Genomic DNA, 13,091 nt, shown 5'->3' with positions numbered 1-13,091 from the left:
GAATTCCATGGACAGGGAAGCCTGGCGTGCTGCAGTCCACGGGGTCGCAAAGAGTCAGACACGACTGAGCGACTGAACTGAAGGCCAGTGTGCATAAGAAAGAGCTGGAAAAAGAACAAATTTCCTAGATCTCACAGTCACATTTACAGAAAGATATCAATACAGGCAATGAGATGACAGAAGAAGTAACCTCTCTATCCTTCCTTTTATTTATTGGTGTACATGTCTAAATGACCCATTATCTCATTTGAGTCCCACAACAACCATCTCAGGGAGGTGGATAAGCGTCATTATCCATTTTACAGATAAGGAAACAAATTCAGATATGCCGTGTAATTTGCTCAAGGTCTCACAAAGAAGCCAGAGCTCATTCTTGCCAGTCCACCTGGGAGATAAAAAATGAGCTGGATATAACAAGGCAGGATTGCAAGTTAAAGTGAAGGAGACACACAAGATAAGTTCCATATAGAAAGGGGTAAAAATGTTCACTAGAAGTAATTGCAGACAACGTCTGACCAGGAAAAGAAAAGTCAAAGGAAAAAGGGCCACGGAGAGTAAGTCGATGCAGAATGCCTGCTATTCGGCCAAGGGCACGAAGACTCCTCCAGTGGCCCAAACGGACACCAGCAGCCCAGCCTGAGCGCTCTGCTCGCTGATGAAGGCCTCCACGCTCTCTCTGTCTCTGGGGATCACAAGGACGATTTCCTATGCGAGTAAGGGACATTAGGGAAACAACACAAAAGGAGAAGAAACTCAGAGGCCTAGAAGTTGGAAAGGCTCAGAGTTGATCCAGGTGATGTGGCTGAAGATGGAGGCGAGGTTTAACCACAAAGGAGGCAGAGAAAGCGTTAACTCCACCACATTCTCCCGGCTTCCCTGGACCCCCGGACAGGCACTGAAAACTCCCTATGGGGGAAGGCACATAATTAAATAGATTACAGTACAAATGTGTTAAATGCTATACTAAAGCCTGAACCAATTATCGATGACTTAGAGGGATGAGAGAAAAGCAGACAAGGAGATCAGAGGAGAGAGAGATGATTCTGGAAGTTTACTGAGCGCCAATGATCTATCAACTATATTCATCATTTTATCACCATTTCACTCAACACTGTCCTCACAGATGTCTTCCAGATTACCAACAATCCTTTAAGAAAAATACAAATGGCAGAATCCTCCCTGCAAACATCTCTAGTGGCTGCTGCTGCTGCTAAGTCGCCTCAGTCGTGTCTGACTCTATGTGTCCCCAGAGACAGCAGCCCACCAGGCTCCCCCGTCTCTGGGATTCTCCAGGCAAGAACACTGGAGTGGGTTGCCATTTCCTTCTCCAATGCATGAAAGTGAAAAGGGAAAGTGAAGTCGCTCAGTCGCGTCCGACTCTTTGCGACCCCATGGACTGCAGCCCACCAGGCTCCTCTGTCCACGGAAGTCTCTAGGCAAGAGTACTGGAGTGGGTTGCCATTTCCTTCTCCCTATCTCTAGCTATATAGAGACAGTAGGAGCTCACTTACACGTGTTGATGAACTTAGCCTGCCCAACAGTCCTTTGAGGCAGGCATATTAACATGGCCATTTGATGGATGAGAAAACTCAGAGGTCAAAGTGTACAGGCAGTATTGGAGCCTAGACACTCTCAGTCAAGAGCATGCACTTTGCTTTGTATTGAGATCATAGCAAGGCTGGAAAGCAGACTGCTGTCGGGTGTGGAAGACCAAGGCTGGTCTGGAGACCCATCAGGAACGGCAGGACGATGCAGGAAAAGAGTCAGGATGTTTTAATTTAGAGACAGGGCAAAACTCTTTTTAAATCACTGAGACCTTGATCTTTGGGTCTCTCTCAATTATAGTTTTATGATTTAAATTAACCCACTCACATAAGGAACCACAAGTTAGGTTCACTCGGTCTAACAGATGACTTCCAGGAGCATCAGCACAGGTGAGTAGAAAGCTGCAGCAGCGGCGTCAGAAGCCCCGGGCTCGATTCCCAGGGAGCCACTGAGCTGCACGACCTTGAACGAGCCAGGCAGCCTCCATGACCCTGTCCCGCTCTCAGCTCGAGAGCCCTAGTGCCCACTCTACAGGAGAGCTTTAAAAATAAACCTTGGCATCTGAAAGACCATTTCATAGTTTTCAGAGTTCTTGCACATATACTATCTTAGTTCATGAGGTATAAGGTGGTAGCACTTTCAGCAAGTATCAGCCACACAGAATTTCTTTATAAAAACATGTATCTAATGAGCGGGAATGCACCCAGCTCTCTATTACTTCCTTCTTCAGAACTCAGAACCGACTCCCAGTTCATGGCGCATCAAATTAAACCTCCCTTTGAATCTCCTTCAAAGTGAGTGAGTAACAAGACAGAGAATAGAGGGGCCCTGCCCAGAACCAGCACCAACTCCTGGGCATAAACCTCAGTTCACAGCAGCAGGCTTCCTGCCTTCCTCCCAAGGGCACAGCTTTCCCTAGACTGTTGCTATTACTTCAGGGAATTAAAATCTCCAGCTAATTCTGGATGTGACTTCCTAATTGCCATCAATACTTACTCTGGCTAATGAGTCTAACCAGCTCTGCTCATGAACTATGGGGTCATCATTCAGAATGTAGCAATAAAAGGAAGGGAAAGAATGTAAGAGAGAAATGAACGGATTTCAGAAGGTTTAGTGAGATTCAGTGACCAAGGAGCCAAGTGGGAATGTAATCTGTAAAATTCACGAACGTGAACTGCCTTGCAGTGTCTAGAATCAAAAGACTGTCTGGCTGTAAGTCTCCATGGCCCCAGTGAGGAAATAAATTAGGTAATCACAGAGAAAGATGTTTACTTGGCTTGGAGCACCAGATCCTTGTCTCAACCAACTACTAACCTACGTCTCACTGGGGACCCCTGCTTCCCTACCGTTCATCTAAGCCAGCGGCTTTCGGCCTTTTCTCCACGTTCAGACCATTTACAGTCATAACTCTCCGCTGCAACATCTCTCGTCATGAGTAGAGATTGGTGGTGGGGGAAGAAAATGTGAATTACCCCCATTCTGATACACAGCTAACCCTCCTACTCCCAGAATCACTGATTCTAATGCTTTAAAAATTTATGGGACATCTACCCCATTAAGAAAAGTATATTATCTTTAAAAAAAAAAAAACACTACCTGAAAAACCTCTATGTTTCATGAACTGCTGAATCACACTGGAGCTAAAATCGGGGCTGCTTTTTTTTAAAGCCATGAATCTGACATATGGAACACAAAGAACAGTAATCAGATTAAGCAACTAATCAGGATGACCGACATGAACTGTAAAAGCAAGCATTCCCTCTAGGTCATATTGCTGCATGGAAGGCCATTTTGCATTTCTCTTTTCTATATCTTATAACTTTTAACCACCTTCCCAGCTATGATTTACAGAAAACTCTGAAAAAAAGACAACACTTATCTATGAACTGATTGCTCTTACTGTCTTTTGTCAAATGGGAAAACTCTGATGAATTCATTGGTTATCCTTCTTTATTCTTAACTGGTCATACCTCTTCAGCCAACCTGACTACTCTGACATTGGCAAGAATCGAAACTAAATAAAATCCACAATCTGAGTAGAAAGTATGTGTGCGTGCTCAGACGCTCAGTTGTGTCCAACTCATTGGGACCCCATGGACTGTAGCCCACCAGGCTCCTCTGTCCATGGGATTTCCCAGGCAAGAGTACTGGAGTGGGTTGCCATTTCCTCCTCCAGGGGATCTTCCTGAAGCAGGGATGGAACCCAGGTCTCCTGCATCAGCAGGTGGAATCTTTACCACGCAGTCCCTGGAAAGCCCTAATAAAAAGTATAAAGTGCTCAGTATTTTTGATATGACACCAAAATGTTATCTCTTAAAGGAGAACTAAATGTAGAAGAAATAGTCTTAGAGGCAGGCTTCATCTCCAAAGCTTAATAACGTATCACAACTGAAATGTTATCTTCGTGAAGCTCCCTGGACCAGCTTATAAAAAGATTAACAAAGAGCAAATCACTTTAGAGAGGTTTTCCTCATCTGGGAGAAAAATAAGTAAAGCTAAAAAGTGAAAATTAAAATAAAAAACAAAAGCTATTTTTGTTCTGGGAGAAGAAAAAAAAGCAAGAGCAAAAATGAATCCATTTGGCACTCAGGAGAAATATTTTAATTTCCTTTCTCTTCCATGGGTCCAGGCACTGCTTCAGAGTCACTCGTTTGTACTAAAATCAGATGGGTGGCATAGAAATGGTACTTCAAGGAGTTGCAGAGGAAAAATATTCTAAAAGATAGAAGCCTCAAAAAACAAACAAACAAAAAAAGCCTGTGAGGCTAAAGGGACATGTGAAGATAAACCAGCTAACTGCGGGCTGAGGATGATATGCTTCTGTTCTGATCATATATTTCTGTTGGCTCTCTCTGACTGCCAGTCTCTGAACTTCCTTCAGTGGAACAACAAGAGCGTCCTAAGAAATACCAGTGATGATAAGTACTATCAGAAATATTCTCCTGGAAGGATCCAGAAAGAAACTGATCAACTGGTTTAAAAAAAACAATTCATCCTTGAAACAAGAAATGAAGTAATGATGTCCCTAATGCGATCACATTTATTTGAAAAGGTGAATCCATTTAAGAAACTACAGTGGGACTTCCCTGGTGGTCCAGTGGCTAAGGCTCCAAGCTCCCGATGGAGGGGGCCTCGGTTCAATCCCTGGTCAGGGAACTGGATCCCACGTGCCACAACTGAGAGTCGGTGCAGCCAAATAATTAAATAAGTAAAAATAAGTATTAAGAAAAAAAATAATAAAGAACCTATGGTGCTGAAAATTAAGATGGGGAGCAGGGAGAGGCAGAGGCCATCAGGCAACTAGGCTGATCTTGGTAAGCAGAGCGGAAGCTGGCACACATCAATAACACCCTCCAAATGCACGCATGAATACGACCGCTGCACTCGTTCAGCAAGTGGTAATACGTAACGAGGGCACCCGGGCACCAGATTCCTTGCCATTTCACACAGATCTGCCATCCTGGACTCATATGCAAAGAGAAAGAAAGAATTTTGGGGCTTTTAATCCTAGGAAAACTTCCTTAAGCTTCCAGTAGCTCTTCATTAATTCCATCAACACTCTAACATAAACATTTAAATTCTTTTTAATTAATTAAGGGGGAAAAGCATGATTTCTTTAAGCGTGGGGAAAATCATACTGGAAGATATTTCCAAAAAGAAATGACAACTGGATACAACATGTGCAAATTGGGGCTAAGGAAAGCACACAGAGAAAAAGCGCAACAATTGAAAGGCTGGATCAGAGGGTAACCAGCAGGAGGGAGCCCAAGCCAGGCACCCGAAGGCCGGTTTGGGAAGGTAACACCATCTTAAAACTTCTGTGCCCGGCAGAGAGCTGCTCACCGTTCTGACAACATAAATAAATAAATAAACCACCTCGGCAATAACCAAAGGATTCGAGAGGAAAAGCTTGTCCTCAATTTCTTCTAAACCTGGTACTGATTCTCCCAGGCCACCTCTGACACTGATAGGAGCTGAACATATCAACCCCTGCTCATAACAAAAAAAAAAAAAAAAAAAACAGGAGCAAAGAATCCCATTTTTTAAAAAAACATTTCTAGGATATTAAAATTAAGTATCACCAAACTCTCTCGGTGGCTCAGATGGTAAACAATCTGCCAGCAATGCAGGACATCTGGTTTGTTGGGAAGATCCCCTGGAGAAGGGCATGGCAACCCACTCTAGTAGCCTTGCCTGGGAAATCCCATGGGAGAGGAGACTGGGGGGGCTACAGGCCATGGGTCCCAAAGAGTCGGACATGACTGAGCGACTAACGCTTCCACTTACATCACATTTCAAAGCATTATTTCAAATCTACAACAAACAGAACAGTGGCAAGAAGTAACAAGACCTCCTGCCATAATGATGTAAACCACGTCAGACGGTTAACCGACGACAACACCGTATCTCCCAGTGTGAGGCTGTGTCTTCTGTTCTCCGTTGCCATTATCAAAATTAGAACCACTAAACATTCCTCGTAACGAGTCTTAATTTTCCAAGATGGCCAGCAAGGCCGAAAGGGACCCACGTAAGAGACCAAGTAAAGAGATTCAAGTTATTACCTGGTTGAGCTCTTAATTCAGGAGATTTTAAATGAAGTGCTTAATTTGTTCATCCTGTTCTCCCCAGGCACGAGGAAAGGAGGCACAGTCGCCTCGACAGCCCAGTCTTAACCAAGAGCAACCACGCCAATATCCTGCCTATGCATTCCCGAAGTGACAACGCCTCCCCGGGAAGAATCTGTCCCTATCCCCCAAACTAGAAACCAGGTGACAGTCAAGTAAGTTTTCAAATGCTGCCTTACTCAAAACTGGGCAGCTTACCTTCCTTCCGGACTTCTCAGAGCCTTTAACCCAAGCACACAGGTATGTCATTTCCTTACCATTTAGCCGAAATCTTGAAAAAGGAACAGTAGATGAGAAAATGTACTAGGAAAAGTTTGGAGACATAGATTTTTGAAAAACGAGGCTCCATAGGCGCCCAAGAAGCAGCATCGTATAGACAAAGGGAGCGGGCTTACCGGCTCCGTAACCTTGGACAATTGTTTCACCTTGTGCTTCCTGGGCTCAACCTGCAAAACGGTGGAAACAGCGCCAACTTCCCAAACTAGCTGAGGATTAAATGAGATAACAGAAAACCCTCTGAATCAAACCTGACAGAGTAAACACTCAATAAATGTTAGTGATTTGTTACCTACTTTGCAAGGCTATTCTCAGCAAAGAAATACACATAATTTATAGAATTTATCCCTGGCAAGTAGTAAGCACTCTATAAAAAGGTCACTGAACACTGTAAAGACCTAATCACAGTGCCCATCACAAACTAAACCTGCAGTGCAATACTGAATGTCACCGTGACTGTGTCATTAAGACGACAGACACAGAAAACAAACTATGGTTACCAAAGGGGAAAGTGTGCTGGGGGATGGATAAGTTAGGACTTGGGGAGTAACATATACCACTGCTATATATAAATAGCCAACAAAGACCTTCTATATAGCACAGGGAACTATATTCAATATCTTGTAACAACCTATATAACAGGAAAGAACCTGAAAAATATATATATATGTATAACTCAATCACTTTGCTGTAACACCTGAAACTAACACAAAAATGGTTTTTATAAAGCTTACAATGTCTTAACTATTAATAGGAAACACTGCTGCTTTGCCTACAATACACTTCCCAATGTGACATCTCTCTAGGGTGATCTGACCCTCCCCAAAGCCACAAAAGGAATCGGTGGTCAATTAAAGTTTCATAACTACTATATTCATCAAAATCAGGCAAAGTTAAGTTTCTTTCTGCAGAAATTCTCAGAGCCTTTAGTATGAATGTCTAAGTAGGGAATACATTTCCCAAACGCATTTAATGAGGAAATTTTCTTCCTCCGGGGACTGTTGTTCTGTGGAATGGAAACTACCCTGACTTAACGGAAAAACAATGTCTGGCACATCACCGGTGTGTAACAAACTCTGGTTGTACAAACATAAAGGGGTCCATATTTTGTCATGGTTCCCAAACAAATCTGAGGGTGAAATCTTTCTCTTTTTTTTTAAGCAGCATTTGTGGGACGACTGTGCTAAGAAACACACTTGGAAAAAATGCTTGCCTATGGAAATAAGAGTCTTATTAACCAATAGGAACTAACCCAAACAGAACCTAGTTCAGCATTCCCACTAACGCAGACTGTTCTAAGGGAGATGTGCTATCTATCTGAAGGCCAAACTATTCTCCCTGACAGGCTATCCTCTATCCACTTCCTGGGAGCTAAGGAAGAGCAGAGGAACAACTGTCACATCTCCCTGAATGTAACTCTAATCAGTTTTCCTTTTTTCTCTAACATCCCCAAGGCAACACCACCAGAGGAAAAGCTGGGGAACTCGAACTCCATGAGTACATTTTGCATTTACTAGAGGCACTTTTCTCCGTTTTTTGCCTCCTCCAGAACTACCTGGGCACCACGGTGGTGCACCTCTCACAAGTAGCCTATAACCGTTTTCACTGTACTCTATTTAACACTGTACTCTATTTAAGAGAGCTTTAGTAAACTACTACAATCAATGCCATCATTTCCTTCTTTTAGGGGGATTATTTTTCTCACCCCTCCCTCCTAATAATAACTGTATGTTCCCCTCCCTAGGTTCTCATTCCTCTAACTTGAATTGTTTGCCTCAAGCTCCACTCAAGGCCCAGAATCCAAAGCTCCCCACTTTTGGACAACCGTCTTAAAATGAACTGGAAGGATTATACGTTTGATCCAAAAGAAAAAAAAAGGCAGCTATTTCAATGGGGGGTGGGTGGATGGGAACTTACAGGTCTTTAAGTTTATACACAAATGTTTTGGAAATTAATAAGGTAACAGGCAGCGAGCTTAAGAGCCCACCTCTACGCAAGAATATACGCATCACCGACTCGATGGACATGAGTTTGGGTAAACTCCCGGAGTTGGTGATGGACAGGGAGGCCTGCCGTGCTGCAGTCCATGGGGTTGCAAAGAGTCGGACACGACTGAGGGACTGGACTGAACTGATACGCAAGAATACAGGACCTAACAGAGTTCATCATCTTTTCAGCGACATCTGAGGGTGGTCTCCTAGCTGCTTTCACCATCTTCCAACCGCTGAAGTTAGCGGAGGGGGCGGTCACCACACAGTCAGGACCCAGCGGCCGCGGTGCCAGAGGGTCTGGGCTCCACGCGACCGTGCTGACCACAGGGTCACCCTCGCCCTGCGCCCTCCTCCCTGCAGCCGCCTCCGGGAGGGGGGTGGGGGCCGGGGAGCCCCTGGAGCCCTCTTGCCAAGACCCGCAGGCCCGGCGGGGTCCGGCCGGTACCTGGTCACAAGGGGACTTCTCCAGTATCTGCGTGCACAGATCGGCGCAGAGCTGGAACCTCCTGCGCCTGAAGTAGCTCCAGGCCAGGAACAGCGGCTCCATGTCCGAGCCCGGCGCGCCCGCGGGCGGGGGCGCGGGGCCAGGGCCGGGGCCGGGGCCGGGGTCAGGGGCCAGGGGCCAGGGCGGGTGCGGGGCACGGGGTTGACAGCCGGGGGGCGCAGGGCTCGGGCCGGCGTGCGCGGGGGCGGGACCGGGGGGCTGGGGGCGCGGGCGGCGGCGTCCGGTCCCGCCCAGCAACGCTCGGCGGCGGGGGCCTCTCCCGAGCGGCGCCCTGCCTCGCGCCGGAGGACGAGGACAGGGAAATGCGCCGCGGGCGGAGCTCGGCTCTGGGTCTCGCCAAGCCTTGGCTTCAGAAACTGTGCACCTTTGAAAAGGCGAGCTACTTCGTTAGTTTCGAGGCCGGTACCGCGCCCAAACGGGCAGGCACTGACTGAGACACCTCTACTGGGGTCCGCCACCCTCCCCGAGGACCCCCGGTTGCCTAGCAACTGAAGGCGCGTCCTCTGCCCGCGCCAGAAAAGTCCCTGGAGCGCATCCTCCAGCTGTAGCGGTACTGTTCTTCCACTTCAGACATTCCTATACCCCTGTCCCTTACCCCTCCGACTTCAGAAACATAGGGGACACCTTTCTTCAGCACCATCCCTCCCACCAGAACTCCAGGCCCTAAATCCGCAAACACTCCAGTCTGTTTGTCTAAGTCCTTCTCGCCGAGTCTCTGTGTCCCAATGAAGACGTACATTGAGAATTGCGTAATCTCAGTGTATTCTCAAATTGTTCTGTGTATTCTCAAATCGTTCATTTTACAGATGAGAAACTGAGATGGGCTCAGAGAAATTATTAACGTGGTGTCACATGGAGTTAAGGAGCTGGATTGTTATCTGGATCATCACAAACTGCTAATACCATTTGTTAATTTGACGATGCTTTGGGGTTCTGGATTTATAAATCAGGGATATTTTTGCTAGACAAAATAATTATGCAAAAAAAATTTTTTTAAAGGAGATTTTAGAAACGCCATCTCCAAGCACTTGTTTGTCAAATGTTTACTTGTGCACAGTGATTTCATTATACACTTCTAACTTTCCTCTAGAGATTTACACAGATGATAAATATGTTTAATGATTAGGAAAAGACGTGGGACCAAGCTAAACCCAGGTTAGCTTCATTATGGAGGGCCAGGGGATGTTTTTTCCTTGCCTTCTTTCTGCCACAGTGGGTGAGGCAAGAGAAGAAATGGTAACTCAATATTGAAGAACTTTCTGATCAGGTCTAAATCTCCTTTAGAGATCAAAAGCAAACTGACAACAGCTTTTAGCAAAGATAAATTATAATTTTCTCAAATCACGAGGGTACCATAATGACATTATAGTGAATCCAGATATATATACCTTTCATGTATATTAAAATGACACCTTTCTAAACTCAGAAATGGGTTGTGAGTAGTTTTTTTCTCCTTTACTAAGAAGTCTTTCTTGAATTTCTGTATCTTAGACGCAGTTATCAGAACTGTGATTATTCCAGTTATGTTTATTGCAGTTAGTCCATTTTTGTTCCCTGGAAGCGCCTCTAGAAATGTAACCTGTTCCAAAGCAGCAGCCCGTTGCTTCTAGGGTTCAGGTTTTTAGGACTGTGCATGCTGGAATTGGCAGTTGGACTCAATATTACATGGGGCACTTTTTTTTTTTCTGGTGCAATGTAAGTGTTTTCTATATAACTGATTTTCAACCCCTGTTCCATATTAGACAGATTTGCTAAACACTCAGTTCAGTTCAGTCACTCAATCATGTCTGATTCTTTGCGACCCCATGGACTGCTGTACACCAGGCATTCCTGTCCATCACCAACTCCCAGAGTTTACTCAAACTAGCATCCATTGAGTCGATGATGCCATCCAACCATCTCATGCTGTCACCTCCTTCTCTTCCCGCCTTCAATCTTTCCTTAGGATATATTCAGATTCAGGGAAAAGTTACAAAGATAATACAGAGAGTTCCTGTATCCTCTTCACTCAGTTTCCCCTGCTGTTAACGACGTTACTATGCCTCATATGGGAACTTTCCTGGCAGTCCAGTGGCTAAGACTCCGTACTCCTAATGCAGGACACCCTGGTTCAATAGCTGGTGGGGAAACTAGATCCCTTGGATTGCAAGATCAAACCAGTCCCTAAAAGAAATCAGTCCTGAATATTCATTGGAAGGACTGATGCTGAAGCTGAAACTCCAATACTTTGGCCACCTGATGCGAAGAACAGACTGATTGGAAAAGACCCTGATGCTGGGAAAGATTGAAGGCGGGAGGAGAAGAGGATGACAGAGGATGAGATGGTTGGATGGCATCACTGACTCAGTGGACATGAGTTTGAGCAAGCTCCAGGAGTTGGTGATGGACAGGGAACCCTGGCGTGCTGCAGTCCATGGGGTCACAGAGAGTCAGTCACAAATGAGCGACTAAACTGAATCGATGGCTCATGTGACACAAAGAAGGAACCTACATTGGAATATTACTATTAATTCCACAATTTATTCAGATTTCAGTTGTTGTTCAATTACTCAGTCATATCAGACTCTTTGCAACCCCATGGACTGCAGCACACCAGACTTCCTTGTCCTTCACTATCTCCTGGAGTTTGCTCAAACTCATGTCTGTTGAGTCAGTGATGCCATCCAACCATCTCATCCTCCTACTCTCATTTTAGGTCCATCCATATTGATGTAAATGGCATTATTTCATGCTTTTTAATGGCTGGGTAATATTCCATTGTATGTATGTACCACATCTCCTTTATCCATTCCTCTGTCTATGGACGTTTAGGTTGCTTCCATGTCTTGGCTATTGTAAACAGTGCTGCACTGAACATTGAGGTGCGTGTATCCTTTTGGACCACACAAAAATAAACTCAAACAGGTTAAAGAGACCTAAATGTGAGGCTGAACACTATGAAATTCTCAGAGGAGAACTTTGGCAGAACTCTCTCTGACATAAATCACAGCAGTATCTTTTTCCATCAGGCTCCCAGAGAAGGGGAAATAAAAACAAATGGGACCTAATTAAACTCAAAAAAGAAAAAAAGAAAATTAAGTTAAACTCAAAAAAAGAAACCATAAACAAAGTGAAAAGACAACCCACAGAATGGGAGAAAATATTTGCAAATAATTTGACTGACAAGGGATTAGTCTCCAAAATTAACAAAGAGCACATGCAACTTAGTATCATCAAAACAAAACAACCCAATCAAAAAATGGTCAGAGGACCTAAATAGACATTTCTCCAAGAAAAGCATACTGATGGCCAAGAGGCACATGAAAAGATGTTCAACATTGCTAATTATTAGACAACTGCAAGTCAGAACCACAATAAGATATCACCTCACACCAGTCAAAATAGCCATCAAAAATCCACAGCAAATGCTGGAAAGGGTCTGGAAGAAGGGACCCTGCTCCTACTCTGTTGGCAGGAATGTAAATTGGCACAGTCCTTATGGAGAACAGTGTGAAAGTGAAAGTCACTCGGTCGTGTCCGACTACTCTTTGCAACCCCATGGACTGTATAGTCCATGGAGTTCTCCAGACCAGAATACTGGTGTGGGTATCCTTTCCCTTCTCCAGGGGATCTTCCCAACCTGGGGATAGAACCCAGGTGGAGGTTCCTTTAAAAACTAAAAATAGAGCTCCCATATGATCCTCCGACCCCATTCCTGGACATAAATCTGGAGAAAAAACTTAATCTCTTTTGAAAGGTCAATTTCACAATGAGAGCTAGATCTCAGTTCAGGGATCCTTATTTCTTGCTCTCTAGCAACTGGATATCTCTTTAGGTTAATTAAGTTTAATCAGATACCGAAGTCAGTGTAACTTTAAATGTGAAAGATTAAATTTTCTTAAATTGAAATCACTCAGGCCATTTAAACGTAGCCCAAAACAAAAGCAAAGTGTAAAGTGAGATATCGATTTGATCAACATCTGCTTTCTTGCATCTCTCTTTCTCCTTGATGTGTTTCATCTTTCATCTTTTAATTCCCTGCCCCTGGATATTGGGGGCCTGCAGGGTTCTTTCTTTGGGTCTCCTCCTCTCATTCCACAAACTCTCCTTGGGACATCTCATCCATCGCCTTCAATAAGCAGATACATGATGAGATGAGTCTCAAATTTT

The 13,091-nt window shown here is 44.6% G+C and overlaps 1 protein-coding gene across 3 annotated transcripts in view; it reads right to left on the bottom strand.

The window, feature by feature from the left end:
• Nucleotides 1-9,077, bottom strand: part of TTC8 (tetratricopeptide repeat domain 8) — a 54,378-nt gene extending 45,301 nt beyond the window's left edge. For all 3 annotated transcript variants that reach the window (XM_070469765.1, XM_070469768.1, XM_070469767.1), the window contains exon 1: nt 8,883-9,077. In XM_070469765.1, the coding sequence (XP_070325866.1) occupies nt 8,883-8,984 (102 nt within the window). In that variant the 5' untranslated portion in view covers nt 8,985-9,077. The remainder of the gene's footprint in view (nt 1-8,882) is intronic.
• Nucleotides 9,078-13,091: the final 4,014 nt, after the last annotated feature.

This window comes from Odocoileus virginianus, chromosome 6 (assembly GCF_023699985.2).
Source record: "Odocoileus virginianus isolate 20LAN1187 ecotype Illinois chromosome 6, Ovbor_1.2, whole genome shotgun sequence".
Taxonomy (NCBI): domain Eukaryota; kingdom Metazoa; phylum Chordata; class Mammalia; order Artiodactyla; family Cervidae; genus Odocoileus; species Odocoileus virginianus.
This window is presented reverse-complemented; position numbering and strand designations above follow the sequence as displayed.